General features: G+C 46.5%; 1 protein-coding gene across 2 annotated transcripts in view; it reads left to right on the top strand.

The window, feature by feature from the left end:
* The window catches only part of ZNF592 (zinc finger protein 592), an 887,418-nt gene that overhangs the window by 605,462 nt on the left and 257,364 nt on the right, over positions 1 to 24,592 (top strand). For both annotated transcript variants that reach the window (XM_069624753.1, XM_069624752.1), the window contains one exon: positions 748 to 1,986. In XM_069624753.1, the coding sequence (XP_069480854.1) occupies positions 748 to 1,986 (1,239 nt within the window). The remainder of the gene's footprint in view (positions 1 to 747; positions 1,987 to 24,592) is intronic.

Raw genomic sequence — 24,592 nt, 5'->3', positions numbered from 1 at the left:
GTTCTTGCAAGGCCCATTCCTCTGAATGATACTAAATTATTCCACAGTAAAGGGACATTGGGGAAGTGGATTTCTGTGGGAACTGGTGGTGAGCATTCGCTCTGTCTGTAGTGTATAGGGCCTAGTGAAAATCTTTCATGGTGCTCGGCTGGTTCAGTGTAATTATATAAGCCTGTTTTTCCACCATGACTACATAATGGGGTTTCGTTCTATTTGCCTCCTAATGAATGCCATGTGTCTGCTATTCACGTAATATTGCTTTCGTACCGAGTTTCATAGTGCGGTTCTCTCCCCGCTTATATACTACTCTATTTCGTAGGGGATTCGCCTCACCTGAAAGCGCTTAATGGGGTGGGATACTATCATTTCTTTCCCAACATTGTGAATTCACTTTCCTGGCCCCATGGAAAAGGTCTCCCCTAGGAGAAAGGAACGACATCCTCAGTTTCGTCACACCGGCTAGTCTAAGTCCCCATCTGAGTAAAGTGGATATCAAATCAGCAATAATAGCCTACATCTAAAGATTAAGAGCATTTTTTATGTATCCAATGCTGTGTTTTGGTTCTTAATTAATGTGCCCATTACAATTAAGGTATTGTTGGCCATGTACTAAACCAATGGATTCCTTAATATAGTTCTGAATGTGAAAATAGAGCAGACCATCTATTTTCCACGTGCTATAAACTTTATAACAGTCTGTTAGTTGAGTACTTAATCATGTTTCATTAAGTATTTTTTGTGTCACAGGGTGTGCATGGAGTCCCATCAAATCCGGAAGACATATCAAGTGCTCGGCAAAAGACAGAGACTGCTTCTAATAGTCAAGATTCTGGAGAACCAACAGATGCTTCAACCTCAAAACTAAACACTGCTACAAAGGCAACCACAGCTTCAAAGACAGTACACATGTCAAAGGCAACAGCAACCCCAAAAGCAGCAGCAAAAGCAACAGCTGCTCCAAAAACTCCAGCAGCCCCAAAAGGAACATCGGCCGCAAAGGAAACACCAGCCGCAAAGGGATCACCAGCAACAAAGGAAACACCAGCCCAAAAGGAAACACCAGCCCAAAAGGAAACACCAGCCCAAAAGGAAACACCAGCCGAAAAGGAAACACCAGCCCAAAAGGAAACACCAGCCCAAAAGGAAACACCAGCCCAAAATGAAACACCAGCCCAAAAGGAAACAGCAATTCAAAATGAAACTTCAGACTTGAAAAACAATGAATCTTCAAAAGAAACACAATCTCGGAACGGAATCCCTTCACCAAAGAAAAAGCTAGGCCCAAACGAATCCTCAGCCCCCAGCGAAGTGGCAGAGAAAAAAGAAACGTCAACCCTTAAAGGAACATCAACCCAAAAAGGGACACCCGCACCAAAAGCATTGTCGGTTCTAAAGGAAGGACCACCTGCAAAATCGACACCTGCTGCAAAGTCGGCGCCTGCCACAAAATCGACGCCTGCCTCAAAATCGACGCCTGCCTCAAAATCGACGCCTGCCTCAAAATCTACGCCTGCCGCAAAATCTACGCCTGCCGCAAAATCGACGCCTGCCTCAAAATCGACGCCTGCCCCAAAATCAACGCCTGCCTCAAAATCTACATCTGCCTCAAAAGCAAAGCCAGCCCCTAAAGTATCAGCTGCCACCAAATCAACAGCAGCAGCTTCAAAAACAACTTCAGCATCACAACAAACTTCTAAACAAACTTCAAAACAATCTTCATCACCAAAACAGACTTTGACCACAAAACAGACTATAACCCCAAAACTGGCTTTAACATCAAAAACATCCACCACAACCAAAAGACTGGCACCAGCCAATGGAACGTCGAAGAAACCTGCTGATGATAACAACGTTTTACCTAATGAACAGAAATCAAAAGAGGCAAAGCCCAGGTGGAAGAGTGCAGGTTGGACATGTGGGGAATGCTCAGAATTGATACCTGATCGGGAAACATATGTATTTCATATGAAGAAAAGCCATGGAAGGGTAAGCATGTATTTTTCTGTTCATATTGTTTGATTGTTGGTACATCAAATGGTTTATGAATGAGGTCCCAAGAAGTGCATCATATTTTCTTGAACAGTACCAAATGCTCAATTAGCCTTTTGTAAAACTTAAAGGTAAATGTGTTGAATGTAATTGCATGTTAAATCACCTGTCTTCTGTCAGTTATACACTATGAAGTTTAATATTATTTTTAGCGTTTCTCATATAAACTTTTCATCCCACGTTTCTCTAAAAGATAATTACCCCAAACCAAAAAAAGTGCCCTGGTACAACAGGTAGGAGTGGCCCACCCCAGAAAACGAATTGTTAAATAACAAAAAAGTGACAGACCTTGTAGTGCTCTTTTTTTTAATATATATTCAAATATATAAGTTCGACAGCCACCTTTGATGACATGGTAAAAAAAACATACTATTAACATATATTGTTGTGCAAAAAAAAGTACATTTAATTAATATATAACAAATAAAGTACAAAATATATCCTTAAAAATCAAGAAACAACTCAAATGTATATCATATTATCTTGACAACAAAGATTCCAAATGAATCAAATCTTTTCAATATACCCTGCATGTTTTGCTCCACTGTTAATTATGCAGCCTTCTGCAGAAGTACTGCAACAGTGTCTTAAACTCATGACCTGTTAGGGGTACATAAAAGGGACAACTATAGGTTTCCATGTCCCCACTAAGTGATGCATATAATAAGATACAAAAGTGTGCTCATTTATGCTAAGTCACTTTAACCTTCTAATAGTTCAGAACTGGAACATAAAAGTGAACACTCCTGCTCTTTTCATTTGAGGTGACAGATCTAGGGAGAACAATTATTCCTATTTATATTGTATAGGATACACCTGTCCAGGAAATATAAAGAGCCAATCACACGTTACGTGCATAATTCTTCAATTAATGAATGGAGAAAACAAATTTGCTGCAGATTTCTTTTCCAATTTACACCGTATTTGCATCCACAACTTGTGGTGTACCAGAGAGTGAGTGCATTATTCACTAATAAAGAAATCACAAAGGGGGCATTTTAATATTACAGTCCAAAACAAATATGTGGAGTGGAGTGCATTACATGAAAAATACATCGGATATCTTCAAAAAAGGAGCAAGTATATTAGTGGGTGAAATTTGGAAATGAATAAGACTATGCTAAAAGTAACCAGCGATTTTTGATAATAATCCACTGAGCCTAAGGTTTGATTTAATGATATGAAAAACTGTAGAAATGATGTGAACTCTTCATAGGGATAAGTCATGCTGATAAATATCAGTGTACCACATTTTGTTAGTAATATTAGAATGTACACAGCTATTCGATACAAATAATTACAAACAAACATGATTTGACCCCAAGAAACACGTATATTTATCTAGTAATCATATTATTCAGTCATGAAAAGACATAGTTATCCTTTCAATCAACAACACGCCAAGTATAAATAACCTACCCCACTTTGTGATTGTAATTCAGAGTATATCTTTCATTTCTGATGTTTGTTAATCTGCTTAGAATCACATGCTGTGCATAGGTCCGACATCCAGTGGTCACTGCGGAGTATTGCATTTTGTTTTTCGTAGTCGAAAAGGGGACGTCGACAAGGCGTGTCTGAAACACTATCCCTATAGTGACGTGCGTTGTACCCACAATCCCTCACGCGTCGAGGTCCCTCAGATTGTTTTTTTCCGCCCAGCTTCTGGTCGCCTTCACGCGGAGCTCCTCGAGAGACATTGCAACTCCTCGACCTTTGGTCGTTTTTTCTCTAATATTAATAATCCCTCCCTCGACGCAGTTGTAAGCTGTTCTCCGCCGAAAAGAATCTTCGACGGAGGGTCGAGCGGAAGAAATCCTTCGGCGCTGCCGAACACGTGGCCTGGCCTCGCAGGCCATATACAGTAGGGAGAGTGGGGTCGTGGGACATCTCTGGGTCTTTTCTGAGAATGCCTTTCCCTTTCCCCTTCCTTTCCCTTGGGGTGTTTATCGCGATTTATTGCCTCGGCTATGGGGAGGACACCGTTTAGGTTTTGCCCACTTTGTAAAGGCAAATTCACTTTGAAGGACAAGCACTCACGGTGTAACCGCTGCTTGCCCCTCGATCACAAGGCGGAAGGGTGCGCAGCTTGTCGGCTTCTTAAGCCTAAAACTCTAAAAGACCGAAGGGTTAAAAGGTGGGCGGCCTACGCGATGTCGAAGGCCGAAGGTTCACCCGCCGCTGCTACCACCGACAGTGACGAGGAACGCGATAACACGACCTCCGCTACGGAAGTCGAAACCCCCTCTAAGGAGCGCTTACGCGCTTCGTCGTCTGTCCCCGGCCCCGACGGGCTCGGCTCACGCCCTGCTTATGGGGATGAACACCCCGGCGACACAGACGCACACAAAGATCCACATAAACACACAACCCACGGCTCTTCTTCGACGAAGTCGAAAAGACCTTCGGCGCCCAAGGAGACGCAGGTTCCACCGGCGGCCTCCTCGGACCGTTCGGGTTCGAAGCCCCTCTCGCAACCGCAGCCGCGACCTGCGACTGGGCTTTCGGCAAACAAGGGCGCTGCCACCAAACCATCGGCCGGTGCGCATCAACAGAAAGCGCAGACCGCCGTAGAGCGTTCGATACCCATAGCGTCGAAAACTCAAGCTTCCGCCGACAAACGAGTCACCGACAAGCGAGTCGCCGATAGCTTAGCAAGGATCGCTGTAGCCGACGCCCAAAAGCGTACGCCGAAGATTACGTCGAGCGTTACGCATAAGTTAAAGGATACGCCGAAAAAGCCCGAAGGGAAGCAGGGACTACCCCCTTCAGTCAGGGAGTCTCCCGACACACCTGAAGGTTTTTCGGAGGGCGACGGGACACTTTCCTCGACGCTTTGGGAGAGGTCGAGCCATTTCGAGTTAGATAACCCTATGTTTCCCCCGCCAGACCGCTCTGGGGTACCCCATGAAACAATGGAAAGACTCCACCTCTGTATGGAGAGGATGGAAAGGTTCATGAGCACCCAGGCCTCTCAAACTCACAAGAGGACCAGAGAAGGGCCTCAGGAGGACCCCAGGGCCAAAAATCCGAGGCTAGTCGATCCCCAGCAGGACACAGCCTCAGACTTCCAAGATGTATATGACCTCACTGGGGAGGAACAATACTTCGAGGAAGAAGATGATTTCATGGACAATGAAGAACAGAACCAGGAGGAATGTCTGGAAGACAGAACAGACATTATAGAAGAAGGCTTCGGGGTTAACCCAGAAGAGGGACCTTCACACCCCTGGCAATCACCATCAGTGTATTCCGACACTGATGTCCTAAACCTAACTCCTCCGGACAATTCTCCAGTTAGGAACACGTCTCCAATTGACGATCAGCCCACGTTCAATGCACTGTTGCGCAAAGCAGCAGCGCATTTCGAACTCGACACCGGGGAACTCTCTCCAGAATTGGACTTTGTAGAAAGAGTGATTAAAGAAAAACCCCCGGTCAGCCAGACCATTCCACTCCTCGCTTCAGTGAAGAGAAGGATCATACCTTCGCTGTCCACTCCCGCAATGATCAGAGGGGTCAATCCACGGATTGAAAAACTTTTCACTCCTTCACCCTCAGACCCCCTCTACATTAGGGGACATTCCATTCCGGATTCCCTAGTGGTATCTAATACTAGAAAGAGGGCAGGGGTACCACTTTCCACCAGTGAGGCACCCCCTGACAAGGAGGGCAAGAGGCTATATGCCCTTGCAAAAAGAGTTACTTCCTCGGCTGCCTTCTCAGCAAGAATTGCCAACAACAATTCCTTGCTTGCAAGCTACGCAGACGCGCAGTGGGCCAAACTGCGAAAAGACGCCGAGGAAGCACCGGAGCCTTTACGTACGCGCCTACTGTCAACTATTGGCGAAGGAACCCAAGTGAACCAGAGCATTGTTAAAAACTCTCTGGACGCGGCAGAAACAGCAGGACGTTCCTTGGTACAAGGAATACTCCTAAAGCGCCATGTATGGCTGCGCAACTCAGGCTTTAAACCAGAGACACAGGCGTCTTTGATAAATAAACCTGTCGAGGACGCTAACCTCTTCGGAAAAGCGGTAGATGAAGCCCTAGAGATGGCTAAAAAAGAGTTCGACACTATCAAGACTCTTGACCAAATCTCTAAGCCCACTACCAGGCGCGGCTATGGCAACAAACGCTTTTTTCGTGGCCAACGCCAACACCAACAACAAAATCAACATCAGCAATACCCTGCCACCAATTACCAAACCAATAGTGGGCAGTACAGCCAAAGAGGCCAACGCCGGGGCAAAGGGAGGGGTCGGGGATCCACCCCCAGAGGCTCCCAAGCCCCCAACAACTCCAAGTGACGCGAAGATTCGCGTCCCCTCCCATGCAACACCGGTCGGGGGCCGGATAACATCCTTTCTTCCTGCATGGGAGGAGATAACTTCAGACCGTTGGGTACTTTCCACCGTAGCCCACGGATACTGTATCGAATTCAACAGTTCCCCATCCTACAGACCCCCGAGGGGACGTCGCATGACACCGGAACATCTTGCCATCCTTCTCCAAGAAGTACTACAACTGCTGGAAAAAGGAGCCATAGAGGTCGTGCCTCTATCTCAGGTAACGGAAGGTATTTATTCAGTGTACTTCCTTGTACCCAAAAAGGATCTAACCATGCGCCCTGTATTAGATCTGCGCCCAGCGAACAAGTTTATCAAACCCCAAAAGTTTCGTATGGTAACCTTACAGGAAGTAATCCCACTGCTTTCTCAGGGAGATTACATGACAACATTGGACATGAAAGATGCATACTTTCATATTTTAATGTTGCCAGCGCACAGAAAATACCTCAGGTTCATGATAGAGGGCAAACACTACCAGTTCAAAGTGCTACCCTTCGGCATAGCATCAGCACCAAGGGTATTCACGAAGGTGCTGGCAGTGGCAGCGGCTCACCTGCGCAGGTTGTCCATCCCAGTTTACCCTTACCTCGACGACTGGCTCATAACAGGGGATTCTTACGAAACATGCTTCTCCAATACCCAAAAGACAGTAGACCTTTTGTTCCAGTTGGGCTTCTCCATCAACGAAAAGAAGTCCAGTTTAGACCCCAGTCAAATCAAGCAATTCCTAGGGGCTCTAATTCAAACAAAGGACGGCCTCGTCTTCCCCTCCAGAGAGAGGGTCCAAAACATGCTGTTTCAGATCCCTCAATATGTAACCGGTCGAGAGGTGACGGTACGCAAAGCAATGCGCTTGCTAGGAATGATGGCGTTGTGTATTTATTTGGTACCTCGCGCGCCTGCGCATGCGCCCAATGCAAGAGTAGCTCAACAGCCAGTGGTGTCAGGCCAGCGGACTATGGGAGGATCTAGTTGTGGTCTCGCAGGCCTTAGTTCTCTCGCTACGGTGGTGGACAAAGGAAAACATGGAAAAAGGGAAACCCTTTGCCACACCCGCGGCGGAAGCCACTCTAACCACAGACGCATCCCTCACAGGATGGGGGGCGCACCTATCCCATCAGACTGCTCACGGAGTGTGGACTCCGAACGTAGCATCCAAACACATAAATCTACTGGAGCTACTAGCTGTGTTCAAGGCGCTAAGAGCCTTCCAGGAACACCTACAAGGCAAAACAGTAATGGTCCTTACAGACAGCACCACAGCCATGTACTACATCAACAAGCAAGGGGGCACCCACTCTCCAGGCCTGTCCAAGCTGGCCCAGAATATATGGAAGTGGGCTCTCAAACAGGACATGTTCCTACTATCCCTACATGTACCCGGGGAACTCAATCTGCTAGCAGACAGTCTCAGCAGAGATTTCCCCCTGCCCAAAGAGTACGAATGGCGCCTGCACGAAGACATCGTCTTCGACGTCTTCACACAATGGGGATTCCCAGAAATAGACCTGTTCGCAACCCTGGAAAACTCACAATGCCTAAGTTACGCCTCCAGGTACCCCCAGAACCTATCCAAGGGGAACGGTCTGTCGATGCAATGGTCAGGGAAATTTGTTTACGCTTTTCCCCCGACTCCCCTTCTCAACAAAGTGGTGCACAAGATGCACCAGGAACAAGTGACCATGATACTAGTGGCCCCAATGTGGGCACGACAACCATGGTTCGCTCACTTGATGGAGATGTCTCTATCCCCCCCAGTAAAACTCCCCTGCCCGTACAACATGCTGTCTCAGGACAAAGGCAGGACTCTGCATCCATGCCCCCAGAACATGAACTTAGCAGCTTGGCTCCTGAGATCATAGAGTTCGGACATCTACAACTCCCGCAAAGATGCATGGACATCCTCAGGGAAGCCCGAAAACCGAACACTCGCCACTGCTATTCTAGCAAGTGGAAAAGATTTGTCATCTGGTGCAGGAGTAAAAGCATCAACCCTATTGACTGCTCTCCCACACATGTGGTCCTATACCTGACCCACCTATTGGATTCAGGTCTAGTGTTTAACTCCATTAAGGTCCACCTAGCTGCACTTTCTGCATACACCACTTCCCAACTCAAAGTGTCGTGGTGGAGGATCGCTGTTATAAAGGCCTTCATGGAGGGAGTAAAGAGAATACACCCCCCGATAGCTGACCCAGCTCCCGGATGGGACCTTAATGTGGTACTTACCAGACTCATGGGCTCTCCATTCGAACCCATGCACAAAGCATCTCTTAAACACCTCACGCTTAAGACTGCTTTTTTAATAGCTATCACCTCCATCAGGAGAGTAAGTGAACTTCAGGCTCTTTCTATTCTAGACCCCTTCGTTACAGTTCACAAAGATAAAGTGGTTCTACGCACTCACCCTAGGTTTGCTCCGAAATTTATTTCTAAATTCCACGTAAACCAATCTATAGAACTACCAACGTTCTTTCAAAATCCTTCCAATTTGGGAGAAAGGACTCTGCACACACTAGATGTACGCAGAGCGGTCATGTTCTACATGGAAAGAACCAGACCACTGAGGAAGACTAATCAGTTCTTCGTCTCGGTGGCAGCAGGAAGAGAAGGAGATGCAGTTTCAAAATCCACTATTTCTAGATGGATTGTTCAATGCATCACTCTCTGCTATACTCTTGCTAAGAGAGAACTGCCCTTTAAGCCAAGAGCACACTCTACTCGAGGCACGGGGGCATCCATAGCATTCGTTGCAAATGTTCCCCTTGAGTCCATCTGCAAAGCGGCTACCTGGAGTTCTGTGCACACCTTTACAAAACACTACTGTCTAGATACACACTCTAGATCTGACTCCCAGGTGGGACAGGCAGTATTACGACACCTTTTCTCTACTGTTCCTTCTCATAACCCACCGCCAACTCCGGGTACTGCTCGCTAGTCTATGCACAGCATGTGATTCTAAGAAGATTAACAAACATCAGAAGAGAATGCATTACTTACCGTAAAAGCATTTCTGATGGTTGTATCTGCTTAGATTCACATGCGCCCGCCCTTCCTCCCCGCTCGGATGGAAGGAACATAGACTTCCTTTATATATCTCTCTCTTTTCTGTACTCACTCACGTCTAGAAGGCTCCCTCAGGGCAGAAAAATACAAACAGAGGGACCTCGACGCGTGAGGGATTGTGGGTACAACGCACGTCACTGTAGGGATAGTGTTTCAGACACGCCTTGTCGACGTCCCCTTTTCGACTACGAAAAACAAAATGCAATACTCTGCAGTGACCACTGGATGTCGGACCTATGCACAGCATGTGAATCTAAGCAGATACAACCATCAGAAATGCTTTTACGGTAAGTAATGCATTCTCATATCGGTGGTCTCAAAGCTATAACTGTTCATATATTGAAACAAATTTGTAGATCTTGAGGTTCTACACTGGACATTTATGTCAGAAAAAGGATACCTCTTCATTCTAGCCTGTTATGTAGCTACCAGTTTAATATAAAACCCTGTTCCAGGCGTAGTAATTTGGTGTCAGTCTGATCACTTGAATGTAATGTGCTTAGAATATTCCAACTCATGTCGTTCTTTGTACGCCCTTGTCCCAAATAATGATTGACTAGTGGAGCCAGAAAATTCTTTGTCCTGCATTGTTCCTATAAATGTGTTGCAATACTGCATATGGTCATACCAAAGTATTTTTCATTACAAGGACATGGAATATTATAAACCCTTTTGCTGTTCTTGCAATTAGTGAACTTGTCTTGGATCAATACTTGGTTTGGGCAGAAGTCTACTTCTTTGCTGCACTTGGTAAATTTACAAATAGAGCAACTCTGCCACATGGGCAATGCCTTGAAATAAGTAGCAAATCCCAACACTGAATCAGGGTAGCCTGAAATTTTGTTTTCAAAATCTTTACTCATTTCACTCTTAATGTTGGCACTCCTTTTAAATGTGATTACAGAATTATGCAATTTTGAAGGGCCCACTCTAAAAGATGACAGTCTTGAAATTATTTTTGGGGATTTTATTTGACAAATGAGTGAATATGTTTAAACACTCCAGATGGTCCTTGTGATCATTCTTTACAGAGCCTCCTGGTAAGGCTTCTCTGTTATTCTTGGCTCTCTTACAAGATCTTTTTACTAATTTGGGTGGATAACCCTTGACTGACAATTTGTTTGGTGAGACTAACCGCCTCTTCTTGGTCAAAATATGGGGGAAGTATTCATCCTATGTAGCTGAGGAAAGTGGTCTGGGGTGGAAATTGTTGAATCTCAACAATGAATTACTTGCAGTTGGCTTAGTATAGGGGATGTACCCTCAATCCACCAGCATCTGAATACATTATAATGTGTGTGCAACGTGTTGAACCAGACTGGGAAATAAGTTGTTGTTCAGAGTGGAACTTTCCAAACCACTAGCAAATCATCAATCTATCAATGCCGGAGTATCAAATGATGCAAACAAATGTATCTACTGTGCACATTTACTGCTCTACCAAATGTTCAACTTATAAGTTGGTGGTGTTGGGTGGCATACTAGAGCTCATTGAATTCCATTCTATTTAATGGCACAATTGTTTATTGAACACAAAGATATCCTCATTCAAAAATCATCTCAGTGCACCATGTGATGAATGAATGTACTACTTCATATTCAACTTCATGAAAAGTAAGTAGATTATCCACATTTAAACTGATAAGTACATTGTTTTTTAATTTATCATGGTCTCAATATTGTTTTATATGAGTAATGAATAAGATCTCATTTTTTATGTGTTGGCTCAAATAGAAATATGCACATTTCAAAAGAGGTTCTATGACCGAGTTCAGTCCCGATAATTGGGCGACCTGGAGGATCGTGTACATTTTTATGACGATAAGAGAAATTATAAAAGATAGCCATCCGATTATTTTTTTGTACCAAATAGTGTGCATCTTATTCAGACAACCGCCCACTTTTCATCTCTTCTGCAACGCTAGTTGCTATTCATGACAGTGTTGTTGGGTATCTCTTGTGATAGGTTCATAACTGTGTGTGTGTGCGTGTCTGTGTGTGTGTGTGTGTGTGTGTGTCTGTGCGTGTATGTGTGGGTGCCTGTGTTTTGCACCAGGAAAATGACATCCAATTACTCTGGAGTATGATGACTAATTCTATATTATTTGGCAAGCCAACTAAGGCCTGCTTTTTTGTGTTGTCAAGTTGAAACGGTATCCTGTCTTTAGGCTGGGTTTCCTGGGCAACCTTTAAAAAGAATTCCCAGGAAATGCTGCCTACAAGACTGAATACTACGTACACACAGCAGCTTGGAAGCAAGAAGTCACAGGGCCCGGGAACAGGCTGGTGTGAGAAAGGACTGGGGCAGTGTGAAGGGGCCTACAATGGGTTTGAAGATGATGTGGGTGGTTGATGCGAACTGGGTGGGATAGAACTGAGGCGGTGTGGAGGGGGCTAATTGGGCAAGCAGCTTACAGGCATTTTGGGGGTGAAATCCCCAATGGAGCCCAATCCTGGCGAGACTCTGATGAAAAAATGCAGTAAGGGGCATCAAATGTAGATTGTATTTTGAAACATGTAGGGGGTCATTACGACCCAGGCGTTAAGGGGTTAACGGCGCCGTAAAAGGTTGCGGCGCTGTTAACCCCTTAACGCCTTACTACGAGGTCCCTTTGCGGCTTCCGACCTTAACGGCTGGTCTGGACCAGCCGTTAAGGTAGGGACCCGCAAAGGGACCTTGAAGGTAATTATGGTACCGCAATTTGCGGTACCGTAATTACCACCTTCCCCTTTCCCATTGAGCCCTTTGGGGCAAAAATGGGAATGGGGAAGGGCCAAAGGTAAATGGGGAATTACCGCCTTGCCATCCTTAGAATGGGGTGGTAATTCCCCATTTCACCATGGCGGAATCGGTAAGTTACCAGCGTTAACCATGGCGCTAATAGCGCCATGGTTAATGCTGGGGTTGTAATGAGGGCCGTAATCTTGGTGGATTGATATGGGGTAATGTAAAACAAAATCTTTTAGATGTATCTTAAACATAAATGACTGGAATGTGCCCCTAAATGTATAGGGGTTATGCATATGTTGTTACAAAACCCATTCCTTTTTCTAGAATATCCACCTACACAGAGGTTATGGTTTGCTTAGATAATCACCACCATCGAATGCTCTGTGTGATTCTCTGCTGAATTCTTTGTTTCTGATTCCCTGATGTCACCAACTAATTGCTCCATCCAGCCAACTCTATATTAGCAATGGTTCCTCTCCTCAGTTTAGAGGAGGTGGTTGCAGAGGATATGATCTAACCCACCAGAGCTGTTGGCACTGATAGTTCCGGCACCAGAAGCTCGATATGCAAAGATATTTATCAAAGAGGAGTTAAAAAGACCACTCGGCCTACTGTGACATGGTCCACTACTTAGCTCCTCACACCTAGGGGATGACTTGGGGAGGGGGGGGCTGGATGTCTCCCTTTTCGGTGGCTGATTCCCCCAAGCGGTATGGAAACTACCCCCTGGTCACCACCTTTTGCTTTGTGTTGCATGGCTGGGGACGGACAAATTGCTCCTTTCTAGGGGGACACTACCCAACTGCAGGAGCTGAAATCCCTTTTTAGGCAGACCCAAAATCCTGGGATGGGGGTGGGGGAATATGTCATTTTATCAAGAGACCATTTCCTACCCTCGCTGATTGTAACATTTGTCCTGACATTGTTACAATTCAACCGGTCGAGATCAGAAGCGCTTCAGTGCCCCGCTAAGGTGCTCTATGAGCACCAGGCATCCGCGCTTGTTAGGAAACTGTATGTTCAGGGATTTCCGACTGTGGGTGTAGCCGCTTGTGAGACAAAGTTACAAATTAATTGTATATTGTCTGACCTTTCTGCGGTGAATCGGACGAAGGAGGCGGGCACTTGGAAGACATTGTGAATCAGGTTTATTCAAATAATAATAATAATAATGTCTAATTCCCTGCCTGTATAAATGACATGGGGTGCTCGTTAGTTGTCAGGAAGTCCGAACTGATAAGTGACCTCCGTCCAAACTACTCCTACCTGACCCTACCACTATGTTAACTAACTTAATTTAAATTAAATGAACATCACCCTTGTTCTAATATTCTGGTAGGTCAATGGGCCTCATTATGAGACCGGCGGTAGCAGTGCCGGTATCATTTTTTTTTCCGGTGGCCGCAAATGGGCAATTACTGGGTCAATATGGCCCTGCCAGACCTGGTAATTGCCCGTTTGCGGGCGCCAGTATAAAATGCTCCCGATTCCCATTTGACCCTCATAGGCTCAATGGGAATGGGGAGGTCGGATGCACCAGCACCATTTGTGAATGGTGCCGGTGCATCCAACATGCTCTGCTCGTGGGTGCTGGAACGCCCGCAAGGTCAGACCTGGTGGGCGGGAAGGCACCTGCGAGCAGAACTCGTAGTTTGAGTGTCAGATAACAATGGTACCGGCAAGTTTACCAGTACTGTTGTTACCGGACCAGCAAGCTTATAATGAGGCCCAGTGTCTTATTCACACAATAGTTCTCTTCGTGGAGATATTTTCAAATGTTCTCTTTACAACCTTTTGACTAGATCTTGTAGATCCTGTACAATGTTTTTAAGCTTGGTCTCCCTTTTTGGCATAAGTATTCCACATGACTTCGTACCATTCCTTATTACTCTTTGATTCAGTTGTAAATATAATTTTTATTCTAGTGAGTCTAGACTTCTCCTTAATGTCGTTACCTCCTCCTTTTCCTGGGGTTATATCCCCTTCTGAACACTTGCTTTCTCAGGCTTATTCGTAACTCTTGGGGCCAGTCTGTCCTCTTTCCACTTTAAAGCGTCTATCTGTATATTTCAATGGGATGAGTTTCTCTTTGTGCCAACTCCTCAATAACTTCTCTTTGGGCCTTATTTGTTAGCCTCCTGATTACGTTAATGCAGTTCTGCTTTAAAGGCTCTGGTTGTTATCTTGTTTGATAATGCTGGCCCGGCGGCCTCCCGGTATCCCCTTTCTTCCTGTCACCTTTGTCTATGGAGTTAATGCTTTCGGGTTTGGCCTACGCTTGGATTCTCTTCTTGGTCTCGGTCTCTCGTGTTTCACCTCCTTGGCAGTATCTTATACTCAATCTGCTTTCTCATGGTGACCACATATGACTGCAGGTCGCAGGGTGCCTCTCAGACTCCCGTACTGGGTGGTTTCAGCATCTTAGACTGGTGGTCCCCCACCATGGATTTGTTGTGGTCATGCCACCACATGTGTACTGTTTTGTTTCTTGTCCGGTTCCCGCTTCCTTGGAACGCAGGACCGCTTGTGCTTCACTATGCTGTTTAGGACTCCTTTGAAAGTCGCAGGCTCTGCGGCTCTCTCAGCTCCCGCCGTAGCCTTGTAAGGCGGCTTTCCCTGCTTACGCTCTTCTCCCTCCGCTCGCACTTAGCATTGACTCAGCATGCTCTTCCCCTCCCTGCCTCTTCGTCTGCATTATTTGTGTCCCTCCTCTTAAAGAGACATACCATTCTTCTTGTGCATAACGGGTTATTTCAGTCTTACCTTCAGCCGAGTTATTGGCCATTGCAATGTTATTTATATCTGATAGTCCCGTATATGCCACCATGGAGGAGGGTTTAGGGAATTCCTTACAGGGTTGGGAGTCCTTGTCCCCTAAGGGGGAGGCTCTACCATTGAGGTCCCACTTGCTCAATCCCCCCTAGAGGGGGTCTTGCAGAGCTGGCTGACCTCCCTAGCCTCAATTAGGGAGGCTCTGTGGGGAGCAGGGACGAATACCTGTGATTATTCACAATTCCATCTCCGCGAATACAATGTTACAAATCCACCAGATGTCAACCTCCTTGGAACATTTAGAAAGCTTACAAAGTTTCTCTAGTATTCAATTCCTACGCTGAGGAAACATGAAATCAGTGTTGTGTGCATGTGGGAATCACGACAGGAGCCGGTATTGTGAGGTTAAACAACACCTTATTCACTCAACTGAGTTGTGAATGTTCACAGTTGTAAATGTTCAAGAACACTTGGTAGAATGTGTTTGATCGGGCTGGTGAATCCGATAGTTGACTGGTCCCAGGATGTCCTTCACTACGTAGGGTCCCTTCCATCTGGCTAGTAGTTTGTTGGTGCTAGTGGGTAACAGAACCAGTGCCCGTTGCCCTGGTTGAAAATTCCTCAAGCGGCTTCCCTTATTATATGCTCTTTCTTGGTTGGTTTGGGCTTTCCCTAAATTTGCTTCTGCCATCATTCGCAGGGTTGTTAGGTGTTTGTTTAGTTCTTCTGTGTACTCAGTCAGAGAGGTTTTGTGGTTGTTTTCCCAGTCTTCCTTTACTAAATCCAAAACCGTTCTGGGTTGTCTCCCAAATAGTAGTTCATAGGGGAGAACACAGTTGAGGATTGAGGCGTATCTCTCAGTACCGTATGGATTAGGGGTAACACTCTGTCCCAGTCCTTTCCTTCTGGTCCCGCCACCCTCCTTAAAAATGTTTTAATAGTCTTGTTATACCGTTCCACCAGTCCATCTGTCTGGGGATGATAGACTGAGGTACATAGTTGTTTTATCTGTAACCGTTCACAGACCTGGCGCATGATGGTAGATGTAAAGTTTGTTCCTTGATCAGTAAGGATCTCGGTAGGTAGCCCTACCTATGAAAAGAAGGGTATTAGCTGATTGCATATCTGTCTTGTTCCTTTTAGTGGAAATGCCTCGGGATACCGGGTTGCATAATCCACGATAACCAACAGGTATTTGTACCCTCTGTCATGAATCGGCGATATCGACCCTTCTGGTCTGCCTTGTCCCTCAGTCAATAGATATTACTCCATTCACCTTCAACATGGCCGACGCTATGTTTCAGTGCGGTCTAGTCGTCTGTGCGGATCTCATGCTCCCTTGAAAACAGACACGCCCCGCGCGTCTCAACGCTCTGATTGCCGGCGTCTCGCCCGGCAAGTTGTGTTCTAGTGCCTAGCCCCCTTCCCTTCGCAAATCCTGGTATCCATCTTCCATCCTTACTGGTTCCCCCCTTTCCTATTCCATTCTAGTGCTCAATTCGGAACCCAGTTGCCCTGTCTCCTTATCCCGGTTCCGTCCTGGACTCTTCCTGGAACGATTGAACGTACCCGAGCCCCGGGGTCACCGCGACCAGGAGTCGCGGACCTGTGCGCTCTCCGAAGCCCAGCAGACTGGATTCAGAAGACTCTAGAGCTTACCTTTATAAGGCACGCTCATCCAGGAAAAAGAAACCCGCAAACTCAAAGAAGAAACCCACAAGAAGCAAACAGGTGAGTCACTAATCCGAGGACTCGGATTCTGACAGTTTGAGACGCTAACAGACTACAACTGATTCCGCCATGGAGGCGGCCATTCAAGACCTAATGAGCGGCATGCAGGAACTCACTACTGAAGTGCAGAATCTTAAGGCTGAAAATGCGGTCCTATAACAGCTCGTCTTATCCAGGGACTCAGCATATCAGGAAAGTGCATCGGTAGGAGGCATTGTGGACAAGTATGATGGGAATCCAAAAACCTTGCGCTCCTTCCTGGACTCTTGTTTGGTTCATTTCACCTTTAAACCATACTATTTCTCTACCCCCAGAGCTAAGGTGGAATTCATGATCTCTCATCTATCTGGCAGCGCACTGGCCTGGGCTGCTCCTTTGGTCTCCGCTGGGGATTCGGTACTTGATAATTACAATTAATTTGTTTCTGCCATCAAGACCATGTTCGACCGCCCTGAAAAAGTGTATTCCGCCCAGGAAATAGTGTTACAATTCCGGCAGGGAAATCAGGATATGTTGACATATGTTACCCGATTCAAACAATTGGCTAAGGACGCTAACTGGACCCCAGAAGCCTGTTTTACCTTGTTCAGGTGCAGATGAAGTGAAGAAGTCAAGAATGAATTAGCCAGAGTAGCCCGCCCAGCCTCCTATCCAGGCCCTCTTAGATCTGTCCTTACAGATAGATTTCAGGATAGAAGAGAGAAAAGCAGAAAAGAAGACGACACAGAGCTTGCCACCCAAACCTCTGCCTGAATACTATAGTCCAGGGGAACAGGAAACCTCACTCCAAGGTCAATCTGAACCTGAACACATGCAGCTCGGGTCCTTGAGAGGCCCCCATCTCTACCCAGGAAAGAACACGAAGGATCAATAGTGGTCCTTTGCATGTACTGTGCATCGGATAAACACTTAGTGCGTAATTGCCCCTCCTCGTCGCTCGGGAAACGCCAGCTCCCGATCCTGAACGGAGCCCAGTTTCAGGAAAAGGAATCTTGCTCTGACATTTCACCTTTACAAGACTGTCCTTTAAGCAATTCCTTAATGCTACTCCAGGTGAACCTTTCAACACACAACAAAGAAATACATTCTATACTAGCCCTGGTGGATTACGGTGCCATGCGTCTTTTTTTGGATGACGAATGGGCACAGAGACATCATATTCCCCGAGAGGCTAAGTAGGTCTTCCAGGCAGTGGAAGGATTCGATGAAAGGCCTTTATCCTCCGGTCCCATAACCCAACAAACGTCTGAGCTTATGCTCTCTATTCACATTCACCAAGAAATATTGCGTTTTGACATAATCAGAGCAGCTCACTATCCCATAGTGCTTGGCATGCCATGGTTGCGGAAACATAACCCATATATCAACTGGGCAGCTGGATCCTTGTTCCTGGGTTCCGAATTCTGTCTCACTCATTGTCTATCTGGGGAACCCAAACAGTCCGCCGGAGTGAAGCTTCCTCAATCACAACACCTCACAGTCTCTGCCATTACCCAGGTACCCGAGGTGTACCATCAATTTTCAGATGTATTTTCTTCTGCTATTGTTCAATCACTCCCTCTTCATCGTCCTGAAGATTGTGCAATTGACACAAAAGAGAATGGAGTTATTCCATTTGGAAGGATGTTTATTCTATCAGAACCCGAGAAAGTTGCCTTGCGAGAGTATCTAGAGACCAACCTTTCCAATGGAACCATTCGTCCATCCAAGTCCCCAGCCGGAGCATCTCTATTTTTTGTACCTAAGAAGGATACTAAGGAACTCCGTCCATGCCTGCACTACCGGGGTTTGAATAAATGTACCTTGAAAGACAGATACCCCTTGCCTCTCATTTCGGACATCCTTGAGGCCCTACATAGAGCCGTGATCTTCACAAAGCTGGATTTAAGAGGGGCTTACCATCCGATTCGCATAAAGGAAGGTGACGAATGGAAGACGGCTTTCAGACCCCCTTCGGTCACTATGAATATCTGGTGATGCCATTCGGCCTAGCAAATGCTCGTGCCGTGTTCCAGCGCTTCATGGACCTGGTCTTTTCTGACATGTTGTTTCTTTTCGTCATCGTCTACCTAGATGATATCTTGATTTATTCTCAAGACTTGGCCTTGCATCAGAAACACGTCTCTATGGTTCTACAAAGATTGCACCAACACTATCTGTTGGCCAAACCCGAGAAGTGTATTTTCCATGTGTCCACAGTTAAATACTTAGGGTTTGTTTAGAGTCCCCAAGGAGTATCCATGGATCCATCTAAAGTGGAAGCAATCCTTTCTTGGCTGGCCCCAACCACAGTGAAACAGGTGCAGTCGTTCCTAGGACTTGCTAATTTCTACAGGAAATTCATTCCTTCGTTTTCAGCTATTGTTCATCCCATCGTCCGTCTGCTAAGGAAAGATACTCTCTTCCAATGGAAAGCCAGCCAAGAAACGGCCTTTCAGAAACTCAAACATCTGTTTACTAGCAAACCCATCCTGGCTCAACCAGACACTACCAAACCCTTCCTGGTAGAAACTGATGCTTCAGAGCATGCTATCGGGGCAGTCCTTAAGCAAGCTACCGGAGACGGACTGGAATACCCAATTGCTTATTTATCGCGAACATTACAGCCTAGCGATTACTTAGTCCTGGGAAAAGAACTACTCGCCATCAGACAAGCCTTCACAGATTGGCATCACCTCCTTCTGGGCGCAAGACATCGGTCGTGGTAAGGACCGACCATCGGAATCTCCAGGTTTTACAGGCCATGGAATGCCGAAACAGTCGCCAGGCACGATGGGCCTACTTTTTTTGCCCAATAACAATTCAGCATTCAACCCATTCCTGGTCCAACCAATGTAATAGCAGATGCTCGCTCCCGAAGATCAGATTACATAAAAGAGGATGTACCGCTCCTTCCCAAGATGTTTCCCGATAAAAGTGTTCATAGCTCAGGCTAACCTACTTTTAGAAATGAAACGTGAAGAGACTGCCACATCAGACATTTGGAAGGAGTATTTTACAGATAATCCCTGGGCTCTCTCAATGACGGATGGATACCTCTTTAAGGACAAATGTTTAGTTGTTCCTACCCCGAAAATTCAATCCAAGATCATGAGTCTCTGCCATGACACGTTTCATTCCGGGCATCGTGGTATAACAGCCACTTATCAGACAATCAGAAGAAACTTCTTGTGGCCTCAGATGCGCTCTGACGTAAGCATGTTCAATCTGCAACCAGAATAAAATCGACAACAGGAGACCAGTAGGTTTGCTTCAGCAACCAGAATTACCATCTCGACCCTGGGAAAACATTGCCACAGACGTTATCATGGACCTTCCTGTCTCCAGAGGATTTACCACCATAATGGTCACCATAGACCTCTTCTCCCACATGGCCCATTTTACCCCTTTAACCAAACTCCCTTCAGCGCCCAAGATGGCAGGGATCTTTGTCACTCACATATTTCGGTTGCATGGGCTACCCTCCAAAATCATCTCTGATCGTGGACCACAATATGTTTCCAGGTCCTGGAAGCATCTTTGTAGGCAATTGGGTATTCAACGGGCATTGTCATCAGGTTACCGCCCACAAACAAATGGGATTACTGAGAGAGTAAACCACACCCTGCAACAGTATCTACATTGTTTTGCATCTAAGGTACAAGATGACTGGTCGCTCCTCATTCCTGTAGCGGAATTTGCTTACAACAATTCCGATCATTCCACGACAAGGATCAGTCCATTTTTGTGTAACCATGGGTTTCACCCTTCAGTGTTAACCACACTCCTGCCACCACCCACATTGACTCCTTCAGTAGACCCTTGGATTGCTCAACTAATCTCCATTCACAAGCAAGTTAAGGAACATCTAGAAAAGGCCAGGATGGACATAAAGAGGTTTGTGGATACCAAAAGGCGTCCATGGCCTTCTTACACTGTCGGAGATAAAGTTTGGCTCTCATCGCGTTATTTACCCAGACACCTAAGACCCACCAAGTTGGCTCCTCGCTTCTACGGACCCTTCACAGTAATAGGGCCTGATCACGACCTCACGGGTAACCCTTAAATCCGGCGGTAGTGCTATTACCTCCGGATTTAAGGGTCCGCCGAATGAGGGCTTTGGTGGATTTCGCCCCAGCTCTTGGCTGGGGGGAAATCCGCCGAAAATTTGCGCTATTACCGCCGGCGGGAAATCCGCTGGCGGTAACAGCGCAAATTTTCCCCATTGAGCCCAATGGGGAATGGGGCATTCCCGAATGGGCTCAATGGGGAATGGGGACTTCCAATTCCGCCCAACTCATGATCCCGCGCTATTAGCGCCGGGGGCTATGGCGGTCGCGCTAATAGACCCTGCGCTATTAGCGTTAGCGTTACCGCCGAGGTCGTGATCAGGCCCATAGAGTTTATCAACCCAGTCGGCTTCCGACTCCAATTACCCACCCCTTGGAAGAAAATCCACCCTGTTTTTCATACATCACTGCTAAAACCCTTCCACCAGTCAACCAAGTCAAGTCTTCAACCTCCTCCACTCCTTGTTGACAATCAAACCGAGTTCGAAGTGTCCCGGATCTGTGATTCCAGATACAGAAGAGGTTGTCTCCAATATTTGGTGGAATGGAAGGACTTCCCACCTAGTGAACACACTTCAGAGCCAGTCTCCAATATGAATGCACCACACCTATTGCAACGTTTTCATCGGGCTCATCCAGGCAAGCCAGGTGGACTGGAGTTTAGGAGGAGGCATGCTGTCATGAATCGGCTATTCCCTTCCCTTCGCAAATCCTGGTATCCATCTTCCATCCTTACTGGTTCCCCCTTTCCTATTCCATTCTAGTGCTCAATTCGGAACCCAGTTGCCCTGTCTCATTATTCCGGTTCCGTCCTGGACTCTTCCTGGAACGATTGAACGTACCCGAGCCCCGGCGTCACTGCGACCGCGAGTCGCAGACCTGCACGCTCTCCGAAGCCCAGCAGACTGGATTCAGAAGACTCTAGAGCTTACCTTTTATAGGGCACGCTCATCCAGGAAGAAGAAACCCGCGAACTCCATGAAGAAATCCACAAGAAGCAAACAGATGAGTCACAAATCCGAGGACTCGGATTCTGACACCCTCTACATGCCGGCTCCAGTCGTCCTACCAAATCCATACCGATGCGTTAGAAGCGTATGGTAATCAAAGGCATGCTAATCAAATGCATGCGTTGTAGTGGAGCCTTGGCTGGTTTCTCCAGTATACAGGCATTGTTTCGAATGCCAAAATTTTGGGAAAAAATGCATCGAAAAAATGATTTTTTTTGTAGGTAAATGTTTTTTTTTTTTTTACTATAATGGGTTTTGAGGGGTAAAAAAACAGGGTTTGGGGGGCCATTAAAAAAGAGTTAAAAATGCCTTTTTTCGATGCATTTTTTTTTTCAAAACATAGGCATTTCGAAACTTTGGTATTTGATACAATCACTAAGAACTGTTGCTCCTCGCTTGTCAGTTGACCGGTGTCACATTCCCTGTAGAACCTTGCGATATCTCCATAAATCCCTGGCCGATAGAACCTTTTTTATATGTTTTGTAGGGTTTTCAGAAAGGCCATATGGCCCCCACACGGATGGTTATGGGCCAATTGGAGTATGAACATGTGATGGGATTTGGGTAAGAGCAGTTGTTCCTTTTGGGTGGCATCTTCAACTATATAGACCCTTTATAGTAAGCCCTGTCGGGAAACAAACCTGTGTCCCTTCGTTAGGTCGGGGTCCCCTTCTTGGAGAGCCCTTTTTCGGTCAACTCTAAGGGTGGGTTCAGTCAAGGTTTCTCCCTGAATAGATTCTTCATAATCCTCTGGATTCCAGGCTATTCGCTGGGTGGCATACATGGATCCACACCATGCTATGCGGTTTTCACTCCTTTCTTTTTTGGTTTTCTTATGACCCTTGGTGCCTGGTTCCACAGTTTCTTGGGCAAATGGGGCTTCTCCCCACCATTCCTGGTCCAGAGCCTTCATTGCCTGGTGGAAGAGGGGTAGATCTGTCCCAATGACAACCGGGGCGGGTAATAAAGGTAGGATGGCAGCTCGTAGTTCTGCGATGTTTGGGCCCATTTCCACTTGGACCTTCTTCATGGGATAGGCTTTCACGTCACCGTGTATACAACGTATGGGCACATGTACATTAGGTAGGTTAACGTGAATCACGGTTGGCGATATGGCGGTCTGTCTCTTTCTGCTGTCCAGTAAGGCCCGAGCTAGAATTCCATCCACCAGGATTCCCATGCTATATGGTCCCTCGAACCGAGGGCCTCATTTCTGCTTTCATGTACCCAATCTCTGTGGGCTCTGTTCCTCTTCTTTTGGGGCAAAAGCTGGTCATGTGGCCCCATTCCCCACAATCGTAGCACTGAGGCTGGCAGAATCCGATAGCCAACGTAGGTGATTGCCCTCCTGTGCCGGTCTTTCTATCTTCTGGCCGAGGTGGGCGTTCCTCTGCTGGTCTCCACCTTGGCAGCAGGGTTCTGGGGCCCTTGGATACCAGTAATTCCTGCAGGAGCATCAGGCTACGGGTGGATGGGCCCCCCAGCCTTCTGATAGGCTGAAGCGATATCAACGGCCTCTGCTAAAGTTGGTCAGTGGTGCTGACAGACCCACCTTTGCATAGGAGGGGGAAGGTCCTCTATGAATTGCTCCAACTTGACTTTGTCCACATGTCTTGTACGCCTGGGGCAGGCATCTGCAGCCATTTCTCCACAAGATCCTTTTTTTTTTTTTTATTTCTTTATTTTTGTTGCACACAGTTAATACAAACACTTAGCTGTAATATTGATATGTTCATACATTGTACAATTTCAATTACTGTTCGGAGTCAGAGTGTTCTTGCTCGGTCTTTTCAAATAGGTACAGTTTGTATCTTTCCCATATATTCTTTGGCCGGGAAACAGGCAGCACCGAGTCTAGGTACAGTTCCTCCATGTCGTTTGCCCATACCCTGTCCCAATCCGCCTTGGTTGGGGGATTTGCACTCTTCCATTTGAGCAGGATGGCCCTCTTAGCTAGGAGCAGACTTAAGTTCAACATTTTCCGCCATATCGTGTTCATTTTCTCGATTACCCCCAACAGGCACATCCGTGGGGTCCATTCCACTGGTTGATCTGCCATCCCATCCAATGCCAGACACACCTCCTCCCAATATCCCCTCAATTTTACACACGCCCATAACATATAGTAAATGTTTGCATTTTCAGAATGGCATCTCGGGCAGTTCCCAGTCATGGCCGGATATATGCGTTTGAGCTTCATAGGAGTGTAGTGTGTTCTTTGTATTATCTCATAGTGAATTAGCCTGTATCTAGAGTTACATGAAATCTGTTTGGTGAGTGCACAGTGTCGGGACCATTCATCATCTTCAATCTGCTCACCCAAGTCTTGTCCCCATTTGGCCTTAGTTGTGCGTTGCTCTGTCGGGTTGTCTGAAGTATGATCTTATACAGTGCTGACGCCGTTATCTTTTGAGATCCCCCCCATGAACATATATCCCAATCCCATGTTAAGTGGTGGTTCATTAGGAAAGGTCGGACATATACTTTTTATGGCTGCCCGTATACGGGAATATTGTTGTCTGGTCCTGTGTGTATTCCCCACTACATCCTTGATATCATCCCACTGGCTAAAGTGCCTATCTGTGAACAGTTGACCCCATTGTGATATGCCCCTGGAGGACCAATGGCGGGCTACTTCCCCCTCTATACTAAAGGGTGTCTGGGGGTCACACCAGAGCAGCATACTCGGGTGGTATATCTTATCCGTGCCAAATATCTTGACTATTTTGGCCCACGCCGTAGTCACCACCTTTGATGGTTTCAGAGTGTTATAATGCTTGGGAGTGGGCCTCGTGAGTTGGTGGAGCGCCAACAGGGCCTCTTTTTCGAGCT

This window comes from Ambystoma mexicanum, chromosome 11, assembly GCF_040938575.1.
Source record: "Ambystoma mexicanum isolate Mex_15411 chromosome 11, UKY_AmexF1_1, whole genome shotgun sequence".
Lineage (NCBI taxonomy): Eukaryota > Metazoa > Chordata > Amphibia > Caudata > Ambystomatidae > Ambystoma > Ambystoma mexicanum.
This window is presented reverse-complemented; position numbering and strand designations above follow the sequence as displayed.